The 25,793-nt window shown below is 41.7% G+C and overlaps 1 protein-coding gene across 1 annotated transcript; it reads left to right on the plus strand.

Annotated features, from left to right (window-relative positions):
* The first annotated feature begins 793 nt into the window (after positions 1–793).
* Positions 794–19,680, plus strand: HNRNPLL (heterogeneous nuclear ribonucleoprotein L-like). The gene is made up of 12 exons (XM_010146424.1): positions 794–906; positions 2,161–2,398; positions 6,793–6,878; positions 9,446–9,542; positions 9,630–9,702; positions 13,669–13,740; positions 15,356–15,573; positions 15,734–15,855; positions 16,268–16,469; positions 17,411–17,468; positions 17,586–17,684; positions 19,329–19,680. The coding sequence occupies exons 2-12, from the start codon at positions 2,168–2,170 to the stop codon at positions 19,382–19,384; spliced, it is 1,314 nt and encodes a 437-aa protein (XP_010144726.1). The 5' UTR covers positions 794–906; positions 2,161–2,167; the 3' UTR covers positions 19,385–19,680.
* The last annotated feature ends 6,113 nt before the right edge of the window (positions 19,681–25,793 follow it).

A 25,793-nucleotide genomic window follows, 5' to 3' on the forward strand; every position in this document is an offset into this window, starting at 1 on the left:
TAATAACTTCTGATTGTTCTGTAGACTGTAAATAGAGCAAAGGGGCATGTGGGGCCAGTCGCACAGGACCGAGACTGTCTGAAGTCAGAGCAGTAGCTCTGAAAAATGTTCACGGTGGGAATTCAGGATGCTGATGTATGACAGCTGGATCTGTTAATGGTAGTCAGCCTCGGGGAGAAGAGCCCATATGCACAGAAATTGCAAGTTTTTAGAAACATGTATGAAGAATTGGAAGGGAGATTGGCTTTATTTTGAGTATAGTACGGAGCTGGCATTTTCTTGCATGGTGGGGCACAGCTCTGCATACATTAAAAAAAGAATCCATTTTCATTTGGTTTACTGTGGACCTTGTTTGTTGTTGCCTTTTTTTATCCCCCTGGCCTGTCCCAAACAAATATTGGCGTCAACAAACAGGAAGAGTGTCAGAAACATTTTAGCTATTGTGCATTTCCGAGAATATTCTTTTTATGCTTTTAATGAATAGGCTGGCAGACCTCCTGCAATTTAACCAAGTATTAAATAGGCTTTTTTCCTTAATACTAGAAAAATCATGCCTGTGCAAACATATTAATTAATTCTGCAAAGCATTTTATTTTAAGTCTATTTCAGCAACTGAACTTGCCAGTCTCTTTGGAGAGAGAAGTTAATTTATTTAAAATATGCTTGGATTGTACATTTAGATGGCTGTCCTGGACCCAGTGTGGTGCCTGCCAAATATTTAATTTTAGTTAATGATAGGAGTATTCCATGTTCTGTGTTGAATTTTAAAATGCCATTTCGTTGCTAGGATGCCGGAGGAAGTCATCACAAAGTCTCTGTTTCGCCTGTTGTCCATGTCCGAGGGCTGTGTGAATCAGTTGTGGAAGCAGATCTTGTGGAAGCTCTTGAAAAGTTTGGAACAATATGGTAAGTCAAGCAGTATAAAGTCATGTCTTTGGGTAAGTCCGGAGAATTACTAAGAACCTTTCAAAATATGTTATGATAGCCATTTGCAATCCAGGACTCAGTTAATAGTGAAGCATAAAGATTATCTAGCAAAGTGAAGGTTCTGTGTTTCTGCACATGGCACGTCTGGCCAAGCAGTGTTAGACCGTCTGCCTGCCCTGGTGTCTGCCGTTAGACTGCAGTAGCACAGCTAGTCCTGGCCTTCCTGTGAGCTGTAGCTAAACTGCATTGCAGAACAGCACGAGGGTGCTTGTCTTGGTGTAACTGAATACACCAAAAATCAGGATGGGCCACAGAGCAGGTGGTGCTTGTCCCTGTGTTTTTGTATGGGAGTAGTGCTTGTGATATGGATCATCATCAGAAGATGGTTATTCAGAGAAAGCCTGTGCAAAGGTCATACAGTCTAAAGATTCCTCGCATGTGAACAAAGAAGTGAAGGTGAATTGGTAGAGCCAGCTTATTCTGAGTTTTTTGTGCTTGTTTTTGGAAACATGCGTTTCTGTTCAAGTAAATGCATGTATGGAAGTCAGAAAGGGTTTTGTAAATAGTACAACAGTGTTTTTCACTGCCTTAATCTTCAAATAAATGAATTATACCAGTATTTAAAAATAAATAAATAAATCGAAGTGAGCACAAGCTTGTTCAGTGCTACAAATAGGTACATTTTAGCCTGAGAGTTTTACTTTTCAAAAGCTTAATCCAGCTACTAAGCTTCTTGAGTTGATCTGTGTCTGCGTTTTTTTAACTGGAATACTTAGGTTTATTTTCTCTAAGGTAGTTGTGTGTCAAAAATAGTAAAATTTTAAATTTCTTAGCAACAGCAAAGATGTTTAATGTATCAGCTTTGAGTGTGTTTTATAAATTGCATTTACTGTGATCCTTTACCTCATAAATGGCCTTAAAGGTTTTTTTTTTTAATATTAATTGTAATTCCAATAGATTAGTACATAATTAACTGTTTGTTGTATTGGTTTAATGTTTTTATGCATTGAACTTTTTCAGGAACACAACTCGTTATTACTTACTTGTTTTGTGTAAACGCTTTAGGAATGTGTTGGCCAGGTTTGGGAAGCACGAGCAGGGAAACCTACCTTCCTTTTATGTCTTTGTTAGGAACTGTTTAGGGAAAAAATGATCCTATGTGACAGTTACGGAACTTTGGAGTTGTTTTGAGTAAGCATGTAGGAAAACTTCCTGTAACGATTCTCTCACCAGCTATGTCATGATGATGCCATTTAAGCGCCAGGCTCTGGTGGAGTTTGAGAACGTAGAAAGTGCGAAGAAATGTGTAACGTTTGCAGCAGACGAACCCGTGTACATCGCCGGACAGCAAGCCTTTTTTAACTACTCAACAAGTAAGAGGATTACTCGGCCAGGGAACACTGACGACCCGTCGGGTGGAAATAAAGTTCTGCTCTTGTCGATTCAGAATCCTCTCTACCCAATCACAGTGGTATGTTTCTTCTTTTTTTTTTTTAATTAAATAATAACAGGCAGGGAGCAGCAATCTCAGTTACGCTGTTTCCATCATGTACTATTTGTTAAAGTTGTACACTGTTAATTTGAGTCACCTACGTCATCTTCACATAAGTAACTGCCTGTTCTGGAAAAACGCTTTTTCGAGATGATTCAGTCTCGTTGTACTGGTGTTTTGCAATGTATTGGGAGACTTCAGTGGTCAGGATTTCAAAATGTTTTAAGTTGCTACATGCTTCTGAAATATTTCCAAATGCATTTCCATGACTTCGGGAATGTCATTTAGCTGTTAGGCTCTGAGTGGTGCATGTTTCAATAGCAAGTAATTTTTCCAGTAGGAGGGGTTATTTTTTTTGCAGTCCTTCGTGCTTAAATATCTCTTTGGAATGTTAAAACTTTGTTGATGATCAACTCCAGTTTGATGGAATCTCCCTCACTTCTATTCGGGCTGATACATTTTATTTTCCAGTGTTTCAAGTCACACCATACGTGCAGTTGCATCCTAATTCACTGTCATCTATTTATGGCACGTGTGCGTGCTTTTTTAATGATACAGATACATTTCTTTTTTTTTTGCTAGTATTTAAGAGTGCATGTTTTCTCATGCATTGAATGCCTGTGTTTCAGGTACACTTTGAATTGCTCAGAATTATTTCAGGAAAAACTCAAAGTCTGCTTTAAGTGGGCTTGTGATGCTGTGGTACAAGCAGAAGTTACTTGGTCTTGGGGAAATATGTAGGATAGTATCCATCAAAGTGTTTGGGTTGTGTGGAACCGTATAACTTAGTTTCATGTGCTGTATATTATGTCAGCAAATCGAGTGAAACGCAGTATTCCTGATTCAAGCAGTCCATTCCATATAATGTTTTTTGCTTTGCTGTGTTATGACCGTCGGTAGGTTTTTGCCTGTTGGTTCATTAGTGGATGATGAATTTTCTTTCTCCTGTCAGTTTTCTTTATAGAAAAGCATGGCAAGGTATGAGTTGCTTTTTCATCGATGTTGAGAAATACACCTGCTTTGAGCTGTGTGAGCAAATGCACTCAGTTAAAATATATTTTTGCATGTGACCATAATACATATTTTGGAAACAGTTTCATTCCAGCCTTTTAAATTTGGCTGGCACAAGCAGCTGAGTTGAGCGTAGGTGCTCGAAGAAATTGTTAGCAGAAGCGTCGTTTTGGGCTTGGACAGTTCCTGGCAGTTCTGAGGATGGAGCCTCTAGCACAGTAGCTTCTTTTGGAAACAAACACCACACTGCCACCCCCCGCCCGCCCAACCTCTTCCTTCCTGCTGCCCTCAGCTGTTGGACTCGAGTACACCAGCAGGCGCGTGAAGCGGGCAGGTCTCCACAGTTACTGGCCAGCACCAGCGCTCATGGGTGATGGTGTAGACTTCGTAGGGTTGTGGCAACTGGGGAGAGCAGCTCCCGTAACAGCCAGGAACGTGATGAGAAAAATACATGTTTTACACTTGGCCAGCGGGTTAAGGAAACAGTTAACTTAATGCCTTGGCAAAGTCTGCATTATTTAGAAACAAACCAAACCCCCCCAGAAGCCACCACCACCTCTTCTTCAGTACTTTTCTCTCTAAATCTGAGCTCCAGTTAGACGAAATAGATGAAAAATTGCAACCAGTTGGAATGGGCAAGTCTGAATAATTGCAATAAACTGTTCCATAGTTCTCAAAAGCTTTTCTTTCAGGACAAGATACAGTTCTTGTGGAGAAAGTGGTTTGCTCCAGGGCATCTTATGGAATAAGCTAAATGGTTCTAAAATTTTGCTGCAGTTTATTTCCTCCATGACAGTTGTGACCCTCTTCTTTCCTGGCCCGTTTCATTTAGAGGGGTGTGGCAGTGAAGGGCGACTAATCGCTAAGGTATTTAATTGCTAATTGCTTTCCACTCCCTTTGATGGGGGTTTGGTGTTTTGTAAAAGTTTTGCCAAAGGTATCATATATAGGTCTTTGAACTTCTGTTTCCCAGTTTCCTTGTCTGTGGGCAGAACTTTGTCAGGGATTTGTCTGTAGGAACAGGCAAATTTATCTGTTTGGCTGTACCTCTGATGCTGCCTCTTAGAATCATAGAAGGGTTTGGGTTGGAAGGGACCTTAAAGACCATCCAGTTCCAACCCCCTGCCATGGGCAGGGACACCTTCCACTAGACCAGGTTGCTCAAAGCCTCATCCAGCCTGGCCTTGGACACTTCCAGGGATGGGGCATCCACAGCTTCTCTGGGCAACCTGTGCCAGTGCCTCACCACCCCCTCCGTGAGGAACTTCTTCCTGACATCTAATCTAATCTTAGTTCTCACCTTCGAAGCCTTCCGTATATGCCCTAGGAAGGTGTGGTATGCCTTGGCAATGGAGGTGTTTTAAACTTAACTCTCAGCTGCTTCGGAGGTTAAGTTGCTGGACATCCTTTTTTATGAATTTCTAGTACGTATGTAATGCTTGTGCTATTTTTTTTTTATTTAAAATATCCCACATTACTGTATCTTGTAAATCACCTACTGATTTGGTAATCTAAAGTAGCTGAATTTGACAATAAAAATCAAGCTCTGTGTGTGCCTGATGGCTAATGACATTGGTGGCATTTTGAGTAATGCTTACATTTTGAAAGAAATTTTTTTTTTTTTTAAATTAAGTGGCTCTGAAGAAACGTTTTGAGAGACAAATTGTGAAAGAAAGTCACACACCTGAAAATTAATGTCAGCTAAGGCTGGAAAGTTTTCTTTTCTCCCAAACAAGAGGAGGTGGAGGTCAACGGTTTGTGCTATTGAGAGTGCATAGAAAATATACCATAGATGATCTCATAAATATTATTTTTTAGGGGTTCAGGATGCGTGAATCCTTTATAAAAATGTCTGTCCATCTTCTGAAAATCTCAACATTGATAGTCTCTTCTGCATGCTCTATTTAGCTATGCAGAACACTCACTGCAGTGTGGAGCAAGGCCCCTGAGCATGGACAGTTTTTAGGTTGTTGGGCTGGGGGTGTTTGTTGTTTTAGTGGTGATATGCCCACATATTGAAGCTTATGGTGCTGTGTAGAAGCCAGGAGTGACACTGCTGCAGCTGTAGCCAGCAATAAGACCTCTTCATTTTCCAATTTGTTGCTGGGGGGGTAGGATATGTGAGGGGGTGTTTGTTTTGGTTTTAGGCAATCCAGCACGCCCCTCATCCCTTTGCCTCCCAATTGCCCTGTTATTCTGCAGAACATAATAATAAATACTATACCTACTGCCTTTCCCCCTTCTTCCTCTCATCTCCCAGATAAACCTGATGATGTATACGAAGATTTTGGAAGGATTTGGTTTAGATATATAGAAATAGAGGGAAAAATAGGCTGTGGTAGTGTGTTTGAGATGTCAGTGCCTTTGCCTGGTAGGTTTAGCTACAGAACTGGCTGTCTAGTAAAGCTGATGTGCTTGAACATGGTCTATAAGGTGAATTGTTTCAAGAAACCACAGTTCCTGTTTGTTCAGGTTCTCGAGCCTGGGTCTTAGGAATTCCGAGTATGGGTGTAAAATCACTCTAAAATAAACTTATTTTTCTTGGCCAGATTTTACTGGAGACTAGTTTCTGGTTCCGTGATGCCTAAGTTGTTATGTGTAATTGGCTTTATGATGCTCCTGGCACCATGTCCTAGGCCTGGCCTGATGTGCACTGAGGCGACCTTTTCTCCTTACTGTTGGTTGCCCTGCGGCACTGAAGATGGCCTCCAGTTTTACTGGTTCCTTGTCGTACAGACAAATGCCGGTGAACGCAGAGTATTAACAGTGAGTTTGGAAGAATCCAGTGTTGCCTGTCAGAAGTTTTATCTGCCTTAAGTGGAGAAGCACAGCAACCACTTGCAGTGTGTTCGGTTCAGGTGAATACAAATGACATTCTCCTTTTGAAAAGCCACCTGAGCTAACGTCATGGACTACCCCAGGTCACTCTTCTGCAAATGAACATGAACAGTTAAAGAAACAACCCTCAGCTGCTAGAATTATGAAATAAAATGTGCTATAACTGCAGTGTCACCGTGTCTCTCTTAGCTCTGCTAAAACTACACAGCACATGCTTAAAGGGGAGCACAGCGTGAGACGTGGATGCAGTGTTTTAACACAGTTGAAGATAGTTGTAACCTAATATTTGCATGAGTAATTCCTAGAAGTTTTTTCACATTTTTCAGATTTGACTGCCTGTATGAATTAATCCATTAAAAATGCTAATCGTGAATGTATAATTTATATAGGGAAAATATAAATGAAAAGGTAGCCAGCCTTGCCTTTGCTCTTTGGAATTGAAATGGCATTGCAAGAAAATGTTCTGCAGACCTCAAGTGGTTGAAATTTCACATCTGACCAGACTATTTTTCCTTCTTCACTAGGATGTCTTGTATACTGTGTGCAACCCTGTTGGAAAAGTTCAGCGCATTGTTATATTCAAGAGAAATGGAATACAAGCTATGGTGGAATATCCTTTTTGAGTGTGGGGTTTTTTTTTAGCCTGTAGGTTCTTGACTGCAGATGGGGTTTAACATGAGAATGTCAGAAAAATACTGTGTAATTTTGAGACCAAACTATTTTTTATTTTCTCTGTAAGACATGGTAATTCTAATTTCTATATGTCTATAAGACAAAAAATAGCACTTTCACATTTCATGTTTATAGGAAAATGACATTGTCATCAATGGCCTTGATAACCATGTTTATAGGTGGCCTTAAGGCTAGTAATTGCAGACATGATATATGTCATGGATTTGACAGTGCATTTTATCCAAAGTTTCATGGCTTCTGCCTGTGTTGATACTCAAGAAATGGGAACAGGCTTGCAGAGGTACAGTTTGACTTCTTCAGGTTCTTCTAAAATAGTTCTAATATATACTGCTTGTCTTACCGTTCTGACTTTACTAAAGCACAACACCAACTTAAGCCTCCTAGACCTGTTTATCGTGTGCTGAGGAAACTCCCTGCGCTGTTATCCTACTGTTTACTGTATTTGTAGAATTAAGTTGTACATGGGATGTATGTTCAGAGTTGTTAATGTGTTACTGTGGTTTGCAAAGTCCAAAGTTTGATATGATTACACCTCAGTTTATAAAACACTGAGAGCCCTCTTCCTAGAGACTGATTACTCTCCATTTCTGAGCTGTTATCTGGACAAAACTGTACCAAAATCTCAGAAATTCTTTTTTGATTGCAGATGCTGCTGATGTGGCAGGCTTTGTTAGTGGGTCACTTCTGTAATACATGACTTATTTGGTGGCTGCACTTCCTGGGGGGCCTACAAGGCAGCTGGGGGGGACTTTTTCCAAGGGCCTGTAGTGACAGGACTAGGGGTAACGGGTTTAAATGGAAAGTGGGGAGGTTTAGATTGGATATCAGGAAGAAGTTCTTCCCGGAGAGGGTGGTGAGGCACTGGCACAGGTTGCCCAGAGAAGCTGTGGATGCCCCATCCCTGGAAGTGTCCAAGGCCAGGCTGGATGAGGCTTTGAGCAACCTGGTCTAGTGGAAGGTGTCCCTGCCCATGGCAGGGGGGTTGGAACGGGATGGTCTTTAAGGTCCCTTCCAACCCAAGCCCTTCTATGATTTGCCAGTCAAAAGAATTACCCCAACTTCCATAAAAGCAAACTAAGTGCTGTTTGTCTATGATGAAGACTTAAACTGTGTGTCCTAACAGACAGTAGTTGGACATACTGTGGTAGTGTGTCGAGTCTGTGGGAAGCAGTGTTGACTGGATCGACTTGTGCAGTTGGGGGTGATTCCGCACCTTGTGAAAGGTTAGGGAAGTTGCAGGGAGGATCCTCCGCGTACTCTGGTAAAGTACCATGCTTCTGTCCTTTGAATTACATTTCACAACATGCCTTTTATTAAAAACGAAGACCCTCCAGCAATTGAAAGAACTCAAAACCGTGTGCAAAGTAATGCAGCAGACTAGGTAAATAATTTGGGGCGAAGGGGAAAAAAGTATTCTTTAAGACAAGCCTTGTCTGAAAAGTCAAACTTACTCCAATTTCAGTGCTAATTGCCGTGCCCTTTACTTTGGCCGATGCGCCCCCGCAGTTCTAGCCGGTGTCAAACAATTTCTTAGAGATCCGGGAAGCTCAACTTTTCTCACTCTTAAATTCCACGGTGAACCTGCCTCACCTTGGAGAAAGTTGAGCTGCCATCATGTGTTAAAACGCAAGGGATATGCTGTCGGTGCAGACTCCTTCCAGAGTTTCAGTACGTTGTATCACGGGATGGCACAACGTGTCTGGTCTGCTGGAAGGTTCCGGCTTTCTGAGGCTGTATGTATGTGTGAGATCGTGGACAGCCATGCACCCAGGCTCAGGTGCATTTCTCTGCTAGCCACAGAGCTAATCTTGGAATATGTAGAGGATAGGGAATAACGTACCTGTTTGAGCCTGGTACACGTGTCTGCCACGAGCAGTGGGTTTAAATCAATCTGCTTGTTCTAATCATCTTGCATCAAAAATTATTTGTTCATTCAAAGTGCCTCTCTTAGTTCAGTAGTTTTATGTGGCTAAAAAGGACGTACCCTTTCTTAATTCTTTTTGCTGTAAAGTAAACACTGGTTCATGTTCTCCCTGCCCACACGTTTCTGGCTAATGCCAGCTGTGAGAAGGGATGCATTGTCTTAAGTCACATGATGCAGCTTGAACTTTCCCTTCAAATGTTCTCTGAGCTTGCTGGTAACTTTTGGTGTCCTCTGATGAAAATTACTAAATCCACCAGACTATCTACTTCCAAACAGCATGACCTCAGGGCACAAACATATCTTACATCTGTATAATCCACACAGAAGAATTTGAATGGTCTCACCACGTGCTGCTTACGTCTCAAAAGCAGATGCTTAACATGAGCTGAACCCATATATACTTGTTGATAACTTTAGTATAAAGTCTTTTCGGGGTTCTTGCAAGGCATGCAGTGGTGAAATATCTGCAGGCCACAAAAATAAAACCATGTCAGAAGAAAGGGACGTGAATGAGTCACCTGGGAAAAGCCTTAAGAAAAGGTCCTTAACGTGATGTGTATGTTTGAATCGGTGTTTTGTGCCCAGAAGGCGAAGGCCGCACTCAATGGAGCGGATATCTACGCAGGATGCTGCACGCTAAAAATTGAATATGCAAGGGTAACGTGTGGACCTTCTCTTTTAATTTTACTAGAAAAATACATATAATCAAGACTTAACCTTTTTACTTTTACTTTGTTTGAACAGCCAACTCGACTTAATGTCATTAGAAACGACAACGATAGTTGGGACTACACTAAGCCGTATCTGGGCCGACGAGGTAGGTTTTCATGCGTTATCGCTGTAGATGTGTGACTGTACTAATGACAATCCTTTATACGTGGTCAGGCTGTATCGCAGTAGTCATTTCAAAGCAAGCCAGTGCTGCTGAAGGCTGTGTTCACAAGCCAGGGAATTAACCCTGAGCCCTAGTGCCCCCCTACTGCCGTGTGCTTCAACCACTTTAGTTCAACAAGGAGCCCACACCTGCAAGCACCTTCGCAGTTCTCAAGGACTTGCATTTCTCCAAGCAGCTCTCCCTCTTCGGAGGAGAGGAAACCTGGTACAGACTATTCCTTACAAACTGCAAACTTGCACACTGCTTCTCCTCCGAAAGGACTCCTTTCCCCTATGTTGGACGAGGCATTAAGAAGGATAGAGGACTTCAGCAGGCTGACTCTACACTTCATCATGCACCACATCGGCATCAGCAAAAAAACCCAAACAAACAAAAAAGCCCTCTGAAAAAGCTCAGACTTGCAATTCACCTTGTCTGCATACTGCATGCATCACCACCACAAGTTTTTAAAGGAGGACACTTTCAGTACTTCAGATTTCTATGGGATGAATGACATGATAGACTGTACCCATTCTGTTCAAGTTTGTATGTATGCTGGTCTTACTGCCCTTAAAATTTACAACTGAAAAATTGAGAATCTCCAAAATTAAGAACCTCTCTTGTTGATACCATTGACGTTGTAATATTTTTATTACTTGCTGTATGTGAGAGTTGCATTCAGTCTTAACAGTGTAAATATTGTCTAGTAGTAGGGAAATTTAAGCCCTATCTGTAGGTAGTTGGAACCGAGCAGCGCAATATCAGCTAGGTCCCCCCAGTTATATTTAAGTATTAAAATAGGGAGGTTCATAATTGGTACAGGCATACTGTCTCTTAAGTACTCAGCTGTAAAAATTACCAGGGCTTAACTCATGTTAGTGGAAACTATGACGATATATGTAAAGACAAACTGCTGTGTAGCCTAACTCCTGTAAAGCATTGATTTAAAAATACATCTCTATCTGTAACTACTGAGTGCAGTGTTCAGTAACTTATGTACAACAATGTGTGTGATGTAAAGTTAGAAAAGTGAAGACAATGTGTCCAAGATCTAGCCTTTGGTAAGTAGGTGGTCCATGAGAACCAGGGCTTTGGCTGTCTCAAGTGATACGCACTTTCAGAGTAATTCTGCAGAGACGCTGGGCTTGTAAAACTGTTGTACAACTAAAAACTTAGGGCTTGAATTCTCAAAATGAAGTTCTTGTAAAAAGTTAACAAGGGAGCTACAGTATTGGTCGCAGCTTGTAGATTGTTTTTATCAGGATTCAATTTTTTTCTTTTTTCCCCCTCAAGTTCCTGAGTTAAAAAAGGGATTTTTGAAGACACTCAAGGGCAAGGAAAAAAAAAATAAGGATTGAATTTGAAAAAACTGAAGGATTAATTTGATCCTCCTGTCTTGTGATCGTTGCAGTGTTTGGAGGCTGACCCGTAACATTGTGCATCTAATGGCATTTTGCAATTGCTCTGCAGATGGATATGGCTGTGTGAACTAAATGTTCCCAAGCTAGAGAAAACAGTGGAAAATGAAACACTTAGGATAGGTACAGCTTGCTTTTCCTCAGGAACTCTCACTTTACTCTTTTGTTTCCTTTTGTTACTTTGACAGCCTGTCTCTTCTATACGTCACTCGACTGTACATAAGAAGGAAGGAATTAGACTTGGATATCCATTGTGCTATACTGGGTATAGCATGGTTTTCCACTTCCTGTATATCGCTTCATTTAAGATGTGCTTTCATTTCCATTTATCTAGAAAATGGGAATCTAAATTGTTGAATGAACACTGAAATGAACTTTAGAAAGCAGGCATCAAGAGCAGTTTTGCCTATAATCCAGGACTTTTTTTTGAGAGACAGTTTTTTGTATTCATGCTGCAACTTACTCTGGCAGCAATGTTGTTTGGCTTTTGAACTTAATGTGACCCAAACTGTAAGGAACTGACTGCAGCAAACAAGATTTTAGCCCAAAGGAATTTAATTCTGAGGACAGGCATGCTAATACGTCCTTTCAGAATTTCACAATCCCGCCTCAAATCTTAGGAAAGAAATGCATTTTGCTCATGATTTTTTTAATTATTATTTTGAAGAACTGGTTTTAGTTCTTTATGGTAACAAATGACAGGCTTCCCTATAGTATTTCTCTACTTAAATAAATTTCCTAACTAGGGCCTGCTGCCCTGAACAGATACTGCATTAGATCGAACCAAAAAACCCGGCCTGACTTTCAGTATTCTGCTTCCTTTCAGCCAGAAAGTTCAAACTGTAGTTCGGTGCCTTTCTTCTGGCGACAGTACCAGCATATGCAGTGACTCAAGGACGTGGCTTAAAAACAAACCCCAAAACCCAACCAACCCCAAACTTAAACTAGATTGTAAGGAATCTTTCCTTTCAGAATGATTTTTAACACAGGTCAGTTCTCATGTTTCAGTGCCCGTTTGCACAAGTATTTGTAGCGGCACAACTGAGGGACTCTGTTCAAGGCAGGAACGAGAGTGGGGCAGGGGGAGAGCAGTGGCCTACACCATCACGAGGAGGAAATATTTGTCAAATTGTGTCCTCCCAGAATTCTTTATTTGAAGAATATGGTTCTTTACTGTGTGGAGTTTCAAAGGATTTAGCTCCACAGACTGGAACTACAGATTTGATTTTTCTGAAAGATGATTACTGCATACAGTCAAAATGCTAGAAATACTTGATGTGATGCCCATTGCTTTCTGGAGCCAAGAACCAGAGCCGTTTCCCTGGAAAGGGAACGGAAAAACAAAACTTGACAAAAGTAATCTTTCTTCTATATATTTGAAGGCATTCAGCACTGCTCTCACTTCAGACGTTATTGCCAAAGTAAATACCTGACGTGGAACCTGTCCTCAAAATCCTGAGCACAAAGGGCACATGTGTTTTCATCTCCCACTGTTGTGTTGCCTAATGTGAGCAGTTCCTGGTTTTCAGGGGGAATACCTCCAGCTGCACTGGGCTGGAGTTGCCATATTCAGCCGTCATACTTTTAATTTCCTGGGATCTGTTGTACAATGATCAGTGTCTTGCCCCGTCTTTTCAATGTGGCTTTTTTTTTTAATGGTGAGAAATCAGTTGTCGCATACCAAAAAGAAATCTGGAAGTGGAGGTTTTCTTTGTCATGCGGCACGTATCTGATTAGAAAATACAGCTTTAGCTGTGATGCACTGCTTTCTTCCAGTAATGTAGACCCCTTGCTTAACTTTATATCCTAGAGAACTGGGTTTTCTTAAAGGATTGACCGTTGTTTAAATGCATTATTCAGTGATGTTTTTCTTCAGTTGAACTGTTAATGTGCTGCTGATAATGCAATAATGTACAATCCTTTCAGCACGCCCATAAATCAGTAGGTGTTCTGTAAATATATATGTACACATATGTAATGCTCTCTGTTTACTGATTATGAAACCATGTAATACAGGTTGTTGTTGGCTTATGCTGAAACTTCTTGAAAGAAGCCCACTTTGAAAATGTGTTGCTGTTGAAGCTAATATTATGATTCAGGTACTGTCTTTCAAAAGTACTGCATTTCAAATTTGTTTTAAGAGACACATAGGTAAATCCTGCTGTATGGTGTTATCTATACTAATGTGTGGTGTCTGTTTAGGAAAACTTTCGGGTATTTCCATACACTTTAAATGTCTGCATCTCCTCATTGGCCACTGCCCCCAATCAACTTAAGTGCAATTTGTTATACAGATGGCAGTTTTTTAATTTCGATGTCCCAGGGCTACAGCTTGTGGTTTTAGACATATAATGAATGAGAAATCGTTTATAAAATTAACAAGGACTCAAATTACCTTTTGCTTCTTAACTAGAAGCTTTGTGTCTTAACTGGTGAAACCGACTCATAGTTGCGCATACTAAACTGTTTTCTTTCCCTTCCCACATGTTAGACAGAGGGAAGGGCCGCCAGAGGCAAGCTATTTTGGGAGAGCACCCATCATCATTTAGACATGATGGTTATGGTAAGTAACGTAGGATGACAGGTGGTTATGATTTCTTTACGTGTTACGTGGAATTCTAACGATTCGGTCAGAGCTCAACTGTGGACCCCTTACGGCGTGAGTAGCTCACTGCTGTGCTGTACGGGCCGTGCTGTCAGTCCACGTTTGGAAAATGCTAGTGGTTCACCGAAATCTTTGTGCGGTTATTGCGGTACCTCTTCCTTTCATGGAGATCATCCAGCTCTACAAATCTGTGTCTTGGAAGAATGTTTCCTTTCAGTTGCCATCACCCTGGGGTGGACGGAAAGTGACACCTGCACTGGGATAGCCGTTCTCTTCTAGAAAATGACAATGTAGCGTAGGTTTGATGCAACACGGCTCTTTGCTCTTGCATGCGAGGCTGTGAATTGTGGGCTTCTGATTTGGTTTATCCTGGAAAGGTATAGCTGTGTGACTGTATAGGAATGATGTTTTGGAATTGGCGCTGTCAAGTGCTGCAGTTGGTAACTTGTGCGATCTGTAAATGAAGGCTTACTGTCGCTTTCGTGTGTTAGTCCAAGACCTCAGGGTTGAGAAACTCATGTCCCCAGTTAGATGTGACTTTTCTAGTTATTTACTCTCTTAACTGTCAGGTGCGATGTGATTTGTCTTGCCTTGTTCTTTGCAAATGGATTTATGGCATTTTACAGTGTAGGTTGGCCTTCTACCTGCTCTTCTCAAAGGTTCTTCAGATCTCCAGAATTTTCACCTTGTATTCACTCATGTTCTTTTTTCATTCTTCTGACATAGCCTTCTGCCTTAAGTAATGTGCCTGTCTCCTCCTGTACCACTGTCTCCCTCTCATTACTGCTTTTTGCTGGGGGTAGAAAGGAAAAAATACTTGGCTTATGTGAATCTCACCTCACTTTTGTCTCAAAAGAACAGGGATTGCCTCCTTGGTCTGTAATACTGTTTTCTATAAACAGAAGTATTGCATACTAGTAATGGCTCTTCATTTAAAAAAAAATTTAAAATTGTTTATTTCAGTGTAATTTGTCACTTTACCTATAGTAGAAAACAGGACAGCTTCATTTTGCATTACTGGAGGGTTTTAAGTGTTTCTTTTTTCCAAGCGAGCTGTTTGTAGAAAGGCAGTCTTCTGATAGATCTTTTCCACAGACAAGAGATTGTGTCATCTGTTCTCCTGACCTCTGGCTAAAAGTTCACTCCTCCTGCTTTATTTTCCCTGCCTTGTAATGTTCTTTCTTGGTGTCACGTAGCTCCGTAAGTAGACACGGAAATACTGCTGAAGGTTTATTTTTAACATTTCTTCTGATATAGGTTTATGTTCAAGTATTTTGTATGCTGCAGGGAAGATACTGTTTTTATAACTACTGAAATACCTTTTTTCACATATGTGTAAAACCAATAACCATGAATCAGCTCTTTCCATCTTGTCTGGTAATGTAAAAAGACTAAAGGGGATAGAACAGGGTTGGTTGGTTTGTTTTCTCATTGGAAAATAATAATGGAAACTGCTGTAACGTTGTGTGTGTCACCCCTTTCAATATGCGTTATGTTATGTGGGCTTTAATGCATGATTAAGTAGTAAAACTTGTTTCCAACAGTATGAAAGCATGGTCTTTCATCTCCTTAGGGTCACATGGTCCCCTATTGCCCTTGCCAAGCCGGTACAGAATGGGATCTCGGGACACTCCAGAACTTGTTGCTTACCCCTTGCCCCAGGCATCCTCCTCTTACATGCATGGTGGAAATCCTTCGGGGTCCGTTGTCATGGTTAGTGGGTTGCATCAGCTAAAGATGAACTGTTCAAGGGTCTTCAACCTGTTCTGCTTGTATGGAAACATTGAGAAGGTAAGGCATGATTTATTAGAAACTTGGAAACTACTGTAGTCATTTTAATTGTTTTGGAAGAAGCCTGGATGATAACGCTCTAAAAATATTTCCTAATAATGTGTAAAGCTCTTGCTTGGGCTGCTTGTTGCAATGCCATTTTCTCCCTTATCTGTCTTAGGTGAAATTTATGAAGACTATTCCAGGCACGGCACTGGTTGAAATGGGTGATGAGTATGCTGTGGAAAGAGCTGTCACGCACCTCAACAACGTCAAGTTGTTTGGAAAGAGGCTTAATGTCTGGTAAATATGTTTTATCAGATTAAATAGTCTCCCAGTGGGCAGATGGAATGAGGTTGCAAACAGACAATATCCCATTGTTCTGTTACCATTCTTGGAGTCATGAGTTCCAATGTGCAACCGTTGTTTATTTATTTCTTACCATTTAATATTTTATTTACACTAATAAAGCATATTGGCATTACATGGATTGGCTGTTAATAAACTGTATTCCCCAATGTGTCTTATCCATCCTTTCTACCTTTTTTTTTTTTTTAACGGGAAATATCAAATCCAATCCTTTTTGTTCTCCTTCTATTTCAAATTGTCTTAAAGAAATGTCAGCTCTGTTCTGGTTAGATCAATAATCTGTCTTCAAAGTATGCAAGCAGTAATTATTTAAGAGACTTTAACTGCATTTATCCTTAAATCCCAGTGTTTCCAAGCAACATTCAGTAGTTCCAAGCCAGATATTTGAACTGGAGGATGGCACGAGTAGTTACAAGGATTTTGCGATGAGTAAGAATAATCGCTTCACCAGCGCTGGCCAAGCATCTAAGAACATCATCCAGCCACCCTCTTGTGTGCTGCATTATTATAACGTTCCCCTGTGTGTGACTGAAGAAACGTTTGTGAAGGTAGGCGGTTGAAGCGACGGTGGCCTACGGCGCTTGGGGCCTCTGTCCCAGCTTTGCTCTGCGCTCCTTCCCAAAAGGAACAACTGAGATAGTTACAGCACAGTGACTGGCAGAGAACTGGCTTTTAAAATAGGTCTGTGGCCTCTCTGTGTAGAAGCTGTTGTATTTTCACAGTTCTGGCATTATTCTGTCATTTTTTACGTGAGAAACAGGATCTTGGAAATAAAAGTTGAGGAGCTTTATGTGTTCTTTGTGGGAAAGGGGAAAAGACTCACACAAAGCCAAATACAGGAAAAGTCAGGACTACAATTCACAAAAGCTTTCCTGGCTTCCCTGAGACAGCTCCTCTAATGACTGCTAGGATGTTTCGGAACAAAGGGAAGCGTGCACCTGGAACAGTTTGCACGGTTGAGTCTTGAATGAACTCTGGATGCTTAAAACACGCAACACGGGGCTGCACAAGTGGAGGGAGTGGTGAAACTGATGGCGGTTCAGTGAGTTCTTTTTCAGGTCAATAAAAATAACTTTCAGACAGAGCTTGAAAAAAGGGAACTCGGGTTCATGAGTGGTAAGCTTGTGTGTCCCACTTCTGAGCTGCTGTAGTGAAGTGGGGGATGTCACAAAGAAGAGTTGCATTTATTTAAATAGGTTGTTTGAGGTAGTAGTGATATCGGTACTCTTAGCCATTTTTGTGCCTATGAAGTCAGATTTATCATATGTACAGATGTAGGAGCCTTGTGTTGTGCACTACAGAGTGGTATTCTGAAGGGTTAGCAATCTAAACGTTTTTAAGATAATAATTTGCTATAAATTCTTGGAAGCTGCCTTCAAGAGTCAGTATATTCGTTTTTGTGTGTCTCTTCCAGGAGCTTGGAAGTTTTGCTAATGTGTTTATGTGCACTTTTACTGGAGTTTTACCTCTTCTTTTATTTTTGTGACAGTTATGTGAGGATCATGAAGTTCTCAGCTTTATTAAATACAAAGTGTTCGATCCAAAACGTAAGTAAACGGACCAGCGTGGGGACTTACTTGAATTCCAGTTTTGGTAAGAGCGTATGCTATAGGGAGACGTGACTGATCCCTTCCTTCCCTTTTTTTTTTTTCTCATTTTGACAGCTTCTGCCAAAACGCTGTCTGGTCTGTTGGAGTGGGAATGTAAGACAGATGCAGTGGAAGCTCTCACTGTACTTAATCACTACCAGATAAGAGTCCCGAGTAAGTCAGTTCTACGGATCTTACTGCTATCCTTTTTTTTTTTTCTTGTTTGCTTTCAAGTTGATACAGCCTCTGTAGAAGGTGAGCCTTCAGCAGCTAAAAACTGTGTCCTTCTTATTTATATGCATATGTGCTTCGTGTTATATATATACACACATATACAGTACTGTATATATTACAGTATACAAATACTATATATATATATCACAGTATTTAATCTCTAGATGAGCTTCCTTTATTTTCTATATAAATGGCACTCTTAGTTTTTGAGGTAACCTATATAATGCAAAATATGCCTCGCAACACTGCAGTTACAGAAAGATGGGGGAAAAAAGAGGGTTTGGGAGAAAAAGAAAGCAGGCAGGAAAAGCATTAAATTCCACTGTCATCAAAATTAAACTTCACGGATAATGTCTTACTGAAGCTTTTTATATCTTTCACAATAAATGCAGAGAAATCCACAATATCTTTGGGCAGAAGATGCTTTAAGTCACACAGCTTACTGCTCTGAATTAACTGCTCCTGTAGTGGCTTCTCTTTCAAACCAGAAATTGTGAGGCCAAGCTGAATTTAGCTCCAAACTAGTAGGAATGGAGGGGGAGTTCACCTGATAAAGAACACGATAGGCCAGATCTGCCCTCGACAATTAAGGTGGTTTAATGGATTAAATTGGATTTTTCTGGGTGTTCTCACAGACATAACTTTGAATCCAGCCCAGAGTCTGATATTATTTTAAACTACCTTCTCCAAAGTATTATGAATTGGTCTCCCTGTCAGTTGTTAACAGTTGAAGTCTTCCCTCTCCCTGCCCCTTTCGTCCACCTTCTCAATGACGGACTGAAATGACTTCAGGGGCAGAATATTTTTTTAAGGTATTATCGATACCACTCTGCTCACAATTTCAGATTTATCTCAGTTGGGAGAAGTAATAACGGTAGAAGAACCAATTCTTTCAACATGAAAAAGGCAAGCCCAAATGTATAATCAAATTCAGATGTCAGAGGGAAGTACAGTGTTTTAAACCAAGGACTGCTGGTTAAGACTTGCTGTTGTAAGATTGTTTGAGGTTGATTGAACCCGGAGGACATATCTTCCGTTACCTGAGAGGCAAATGTGTGCTGCCATCCATGGCTCTCGGCAGCCTTTCCAAACAGAGAGGGGCTCTTTTATGCTTTGCTTTCTGGAAGGGCCTGGAGGGTGTGCAGTTCTTTGCTCGGTCAAGCACTGTCCAGTGCTACTCTGCCTGTGATAGAAGTGCCACCTTCGAATTCTTGATTTCTTTAAATATCTATGCCTTTTGGCTTTGAAATTGCCCGTTAAATACTACTTTTATAAATAGTTCAGCTAGGCGATAATGGTAAAGTCGTTCTTGTGTATAGCACAACGGCTGAAATTCTGTCTACGTTCCCCTTTGACCACATCTATCACTTTTTTTCCATGTCTCAAAAAACCGCTGGTAGACTCTCAACAACACATACTTACAGGTTGTGGTGTCTGTGGGCCGCTGTCGGGGTAGGCGGGGAGGTGTGAGCCTTAAATCCGCAGAACTGGTAAATTTGGCAGGTTATGCAAGGTGATCTTGATGAGCAGGAGAGTTGTGCTCGGTAAAACGCCCTGAGTGTGGTGTTTGTTGTCTCCCGACAGATGGCTCCAACCCTTACACCCTGAAGCTTTGCTTCTCCACCTCATCCCATTTATAGAGAAGAGGACAGCATGTTGAGAGCTACGTTCACCTTGGTTTGCAAGTTTAAAACTACACTTCATTCACAGAGCTCTAAAGTGGTTGTTCTGATGTTGCCTTGTTTCAACTTAATTCAAATACCTTTTATCTTGTTTTATAATAAATGGATGTTCCTTCATAAACGCAGAACAGATTTTTTTCTTTTTGCCTCTGAGAAGTACATGTTGTAAGGTACAAAGTTTGTATTTTGCTAGTGTAGTATCTTCAGATGTCTAAAGAAGCAACAGTAGTACAAACGAGACTGTTCTCTTCAGAAAATGAAATATATTTGCATTTTCAATAATGTTAAAGTATTTTTCCATTTGTAGTCTTAATTGGCAGATACTGCTATTACATGAGGATTTTAAATGTAGAATTTGTTTTTCAGTATGTTAAGTAGTGAAGTATGTCGCAATACTAAAAAGCTTGTATTTATAAAATGCTTTAATCAGGTTAATGTTGCACATACTGAATTTTTAGTGGCATAGGCTTGATTTATAGTTCAAACAAAGCTAACCTAGGGAGTTAAAATACGTACCTGTGTATGGTTTGAATTCATGCTTATTTAAAGTGCTTTTAGGTTTTTAAAAAAAAAGAAAATTTCCATTTGCATTAGCATGATGCCATCTATAGCTAGTCCCACCGTAGGGGCCTTTGAAAAAATTAAAATTGCAAGCCTGTATCAATGTGTTCATCCTCATTTTCCATAATTTAAGCTTAATCTTTGGTGTTTAACATATCCTCTTGCCAATTTTTTTTTTTTAAATAGTGGTTGTGACATGCTAAATGTGGAGGTTGGGTATGTGAGAAGACTGATTGCAGTAGAAACCAAGGTGGTAAAAATAGTTAAAACAAAAAGCAAGCCCCACCATACTCTCTCTACCTGGACAGTTAATTGTTTTCTTTTGTCTGATTTATCTTGCACATCTGTTATGACCATGAAAGAATTGGTAAGGTGAATAGACTTGGCTAGCCTCTCGCTTAAACTGAGGTAATCTGGGTGGGATTCAGGTAGTGTAACTAATTACATGATGTGAAGTTAATGAGGTGAGAAATCTGTCACTTTGGGGAAGATGATTTGTTTTGTCCCAGCACTTCAAAACCTCTGTTCTCTCTTCTAGAACTGGAGTTGTCTTACTTGGGCTAAACCCCTAGAAATGGGAATCCAAGCAGGGAGGTCTGGGAGCTGTTGTCCTAGGCTCTGTGTTTCTAAATTGGCAACGAAGTTTTTAGGGCCTCTTTTAGTTCTTCTCTTAACGGACAGAGAAAAGTTGTTTTATCAGATCTTTTATGTTTTATCCTACAAGTTCTTTGTTTTGCCTTGACGGATTTTATCCATAGCCATCCTATATGCAAGATTATTTGTGCAGTATGCTTGTCCTTGAGAGATGATGTTGCAGTATGTTTTCAGTCTTTACACCCGGGCTGGATTTTCCCCATTCTCAATTTGAAGGCAAATACACCGTGTCACACAAGGGAGAATGTCAGCTGTCCTTCAGGTTTTCTTGCCTGTAGAAATTTTTGCCCTGTCTACCTCCATTTTGTTCATGCTGCAGATAATGAGTATTTTGGGTATTCAGGTGAGGCTTCCGACAGGTCTGAGCTGGGGACGGAAGGACATCTGCCCTGTGGCAGCTCTCTGCATAGGGCTGGGAATCATACTAACCTCCTGTTGGTGACTGACAAACCGACTTGCATTTTAGGGGCACTGCTAGTGCTCTTTCAGCCTCAGTGCTCTTCCCCCCGAAATTGCTTCCAGAGGGCTCCAGCATAGAAGATGACGTGCCATATCTTGCCGTTTGCCAACGGAAATGCGAGGTGCTAGTGGAGCGTTCTGTGCTGCCTGGTGTTTCAGCTGGAAAAGGTCTCTGCCTGTCATGTGTTTCTCTTCCATGAACGTGGATGGTCTGTGGAAACCCCTTACTTCTGTTGTAACTTGCATTGCTCTTTGTACTAGTGTAGTTTCGGGGATCCAGTTTTTTGTAGTGGAGCATTAAAAGTAGTGTGTTGTCTGTTGATCCAGTTTGGGATGTAGGATGCGTGACCCTTAAAGCACTCAGGTTTTACAGAAGCACTTTAATGTTTCAGTGCCCTCAGTGGGTCACGGCATTCCGTGCCTAAGATGCTCAGGTAAAGGCATCTTTCCTATGGCTGCCCAGATCAGACAGAGGACAGACTAGTTCCGGGTGTGTAGGAGTGGACTTGATACCAGCTGGAAGTCCCAAACGCAAAAATGAGTAGCCTGTGCCCCATGGGGAAGAGAGGAGATGGGAAAATTGTTCAAGGCTCTTTCTCATTAAAATGATCATCTCATTCATGTGAAAGTTGAGAACAGGAGAGATTCCCTGTTGGTGTTTTGCTGTAAAAAGAGAAGGATGTCTTCCCTTGGGCCCACAAGGGTGGATGCTTGTCCTCAGGGAGGAATGAGGTTGCTCTTCTCCTTCCACAAACTCGGTCTGTGTTCACCTTGCTCTTTAGAACGGAGCCAAAACAGCGGGGCAGGTGAAGAGTGAGTTAGTTGCTCAAGGGGAGTGAAGTTTGTCTGTCGCTTGGCAGCAGTATTATTATAATTGTTAAATTAAAATTAAACCAGTAAGGTCTCTCAGTGCAGCTTTTCCTGTCTCTTTTGCATAAGCCATACAAGCAAAATAGTGAACACTGCTATGCACATTCCCTGCCTGTCAGCAGCTGGCATTCACGCTGTAACACCTTCATGTCTGTTCCACTGTTTGGTTCTGGTTGGTTTGGTTTTAGTGTTTGTTGGTTTTGGTGTTTTCTTTCAGTTTGCTTCTTCTAATTGATCACCTTTCGCTGGGGTAAATGATACATTGAGGTGGAAATCTGTTTGTCCGCTCTCATGATACTCTAACACTTGTTTATATTTGTTTTTCCTTACGTGCAAGAGGTGGGAATAGTTGCTTTTTGACTTTCTATACCACCACAGCAAGATAGAGTGTATCGCTAGGGTGATAGAAGAAAAGATTTAAAAAGAACCATTCAGGGAGGGTTTGGGTGTCCTGCTTTATGAAAAGAATGATACAACTTAATGTTGTCTTTTAGTGAGGGATAATGTTTGGGGTAAGCTGGCTTGAAACCCTCTTTGTTGTAATTAAATGCGACTTGCTCCTTTTCCTGCTGTGTGTTTTCTTGTGAACTTGTTGGTGTACTGCGGTGATTTAGCAGGAGACATCGTCTCTACTGTTAAATAATATGTTGCAGTCTGGGAACGTGAACATGCTTGCTCAGGTTGTTTTTTTTTTTTTTCCCACTTACGGGATGTGTTGAAACATCTCTGGTATTTTTTTGTGTTCTCTTTTGAAAATACTTTGTATTGTCACATCCATAGCTACTAGTGAGGTTTTTAGCCATTCCGTGTCTACCCAGGTTTTATTCCCATTCTGGCAATTACAGAGGTGGTAAAGAAAATAAGGAAATAATCTTGTTTGCACTGGCACAGCTTTGATCAGAAGCAGTGTTCAAGAAGGCGAGGGAAAATAAAACACGAGTTACGGGCTCAGCTTGCCGTGCGGAGTTCTTAAAGCGCAACATGACGCAGTTCTGATTTTCACCCTGGACTAGGTGCAGCTGGTGGCTGACTGCCTTCCCGCACACAGCCGGTGTGTGAAAGGAAGGGTCAGGTTCCTGCTGTAAAACCTGCCCTGCAGTGCTCGCCTGTATCCAAGCAGTGCTCTGCCGTGCCGTCATGGAAGAGCTGACGGTACCCTCGGAATAGGTGGCCAAAAGGTGTCAGCCTTAAGGAAACCAACCCTGTGAGGCTGGGTCTCCAAGGAGAGGGAAGAGCCGTCTGGTGGTGCCCAGCGTTTCCTGTGTGGTGGTTAGCTGCCGATGCTGTGGTGCCGTCCTGCGCAGCGGGTTGTGTTGCGTGAAGACTGGTGAGGGAGGCCATGCTGAACGAGAGCACGAGAGAAGTCTGTTGTATGACCTGATTCGTTGTGAAATGCCAGAGTGAATGGAGAATCCTGCCTGAGCAAGGGATGCAGCAAGACCTCTAGAAGGAAGGCCCTAAGGAGCGAGGGGTTCCCCAGATGTGCATCTCTCCCAGCCTGTGGGGCTGACGAGGCGGAGAGGTGGACAAGGTGGGCGTTAAACTGCAGCTGGATGGACTCGTCTCCCCTAAGGCTGTCCCCTCTTAGAACTGAGGTGGCTTTCCTTCATTTCTTCTAGCCTGTGCTATTTTTGTTCCTAATTGTTAAGAGCACATGTTTTAAATTAATGCGGGCTCTTCCCTGCCGACCTTTGCATCCATAAGGGATGGTCTGGGAGCGGACTGGAATGTGAAAAATGTGAAGAGTATTAAAATCTGAGTTGAGAAATCCTTGACATCATTCTTCACCTGTAGAACCAGGGGTTTCCATTTTGCCCCCTCGCCTGTTAAACCTTGTGCATGCCGACTGAGCAGTAGGGTAGTACCACCTCAAAGGTGACACCTGGGGAGAGGGGTGGTCAGGGGGGCTCTCCTGGTAGTGTGATGTTTCTAGCATGCCATTCGGGTTCCTTACAAAGCTGGCGGGGCATAGTCTGAGATGATGAAAGTAAGCTGGAATAAGTAGGGGTTTGGGGTTTGGGATGATTAGGCCCCCAAGCTGTTCTGCTAAAGCATCTGACTTGATAAAGGGTGAAGAGCTTCCCTTTCTGGACAAGTTGTATCAAGTTAAAAGAACAAAATACTTGTGTTCCATTAGTTCTCCTAACACGTAATACTCTTTTCCTGTTGAAAATAGATTTCTTTCTCCAAGGATTGCAATTCCCACAGGGTGTGGGGAAACCTAATGCAGCCTGATGACTTGTGCTGTGCTTTGGCCACGTCCCTCTACAGGAAATAACCTCAGTCCCTTTTCTTGCGTTCAGAAAGCTTTGGTATCTGTCTGCTGCCAACCCTTCCTGTTCTGGCCTTTCACAGCCAGCTCCCTGGGCTAGAGCCACGCGTGAATTCAGATGGGTTCTCTGCTCTTCCTCTCGCCCGTTGGCAGCTGCTGATGCCAGGTCTTAATGTCTGGCACGATTTATTAACCCATCCCCTCCTCTCGTGTTCATGGGGCAGCTGCAGACTGAGTAGGCCTTCATGCAAGGGAATGAGTACTCCTGCAGCAATGCCAGGGAGCCAGTAGCTATTCAAAAGACAAGATAATTAACCCTCTTTTCCAAAGCATCTGGGGTCCAGGAATACAGACTAGCCCTGGCAGTGGCAGTATAGCAGCACTGAGAACACTGAGGTGGGCTTGTATCATGGGGGATGGCCGAGGCTGACAGTGGCTGCAGAATACAGGATGTAATTATTCCATTTCATATAAGCCATTGCCTATTTATTTTTCTCTTGCCACCTTCTTTCCATCTGTGGTCTCGTCTTTCTTCAAGCTAGTAAGAAAATTAAATTGCAGATGTTTGTGCTCCGCTTAGGTTGAAGTGGGTAGTAGTCAAATGAGGCCCCAGAAGTTATTAGTTGGGATGCTTGCTTCCTAGAACTCTCCTCCCCTGAATTTTCTGTCACTTAGGCTGTTAATACAGCAGAGTGGATATTTCAGGAAGCAAAATTTTTTTAGTTGATGCTTTCCCTATCATCTCTTAAGTGTAAACTTCTGGCAGTCTTAAACTTAATGGCACAGGTGCAGGGATTTCATGTGATAAAGAGTATGCTTCTGTTTTCTCTACCTTAACTACAGCACCGGAATCAGATTAAATCAGTGGGCTCTAGTTAAGCATCCTCTCAAAAGGCTGCGGAAGAGTGTCTAAAAAATAGCCTGTTCCGACAGTGACCTGTGTGATCTTTGTTGAAGTTACTGCCTGGCTTCTGTCTGAAACATGGTAACCTAAAACTTCGCTAGTTTAAGGTGGGGGTCCCACTCACTGAGCTTTTCATTCTCGCTTACCTGTTTTCTTGGGACATGCTTTAAATCCAAATCAAACTCTTGAGTTCTGAGGGTAGAGCTCAAACTGGAGTATTTTAGTTATACTTAAATATGTTCTTCTTGCCCAGTAATTCCACAGAGGTTTTTCATCCTTTTATTACTGTATAGGCAAAGACTTGTCTGTGCCTTTTTAGGGACCTTTTTTGTGCCTCTAACTCTTCTTTTTTGTGTCTTTTTAATGTGAAGGAATGAGAACTAACCACAGGATTTCAGATTAGGACTGTACTATTGTTTTTTCAGCTATAGTTTTCATCTAATAACAAAAAAACCCTACCTTGGTAGTCTCAAGGACAGGTTTCTCTCCATGAAAAGAAGTAAGGTGATAATCATAGAATCACAGACTGGTTTGGGTTGGAAGGGACCTTAAAGACCATCTAGTTCCAATCCCCTGCCATGGGCAGGGACACCCTCCACTAGACCAGGTTGCTCAAAGCCTCATCCAGCATGGCCTTGAACACTTCA

The sequence above is a fragment of the Eurypyga helias genome, unplaced genomic scaffold, assembly GCF_000690775.1.
Source record: "Eurypyga helias isolate BGI_N326 unplaced genomic scaffold, ASM69077v1 scaffold24632, whole genome shotgun sequence".
In the NCBI taxonomy this organism is placed as follows: Eukaryota; Metazoa; Chordata; class Aves; order Eurypygiformes; family Eurypygidae; genus Eurypyga; species Eurypyga helias.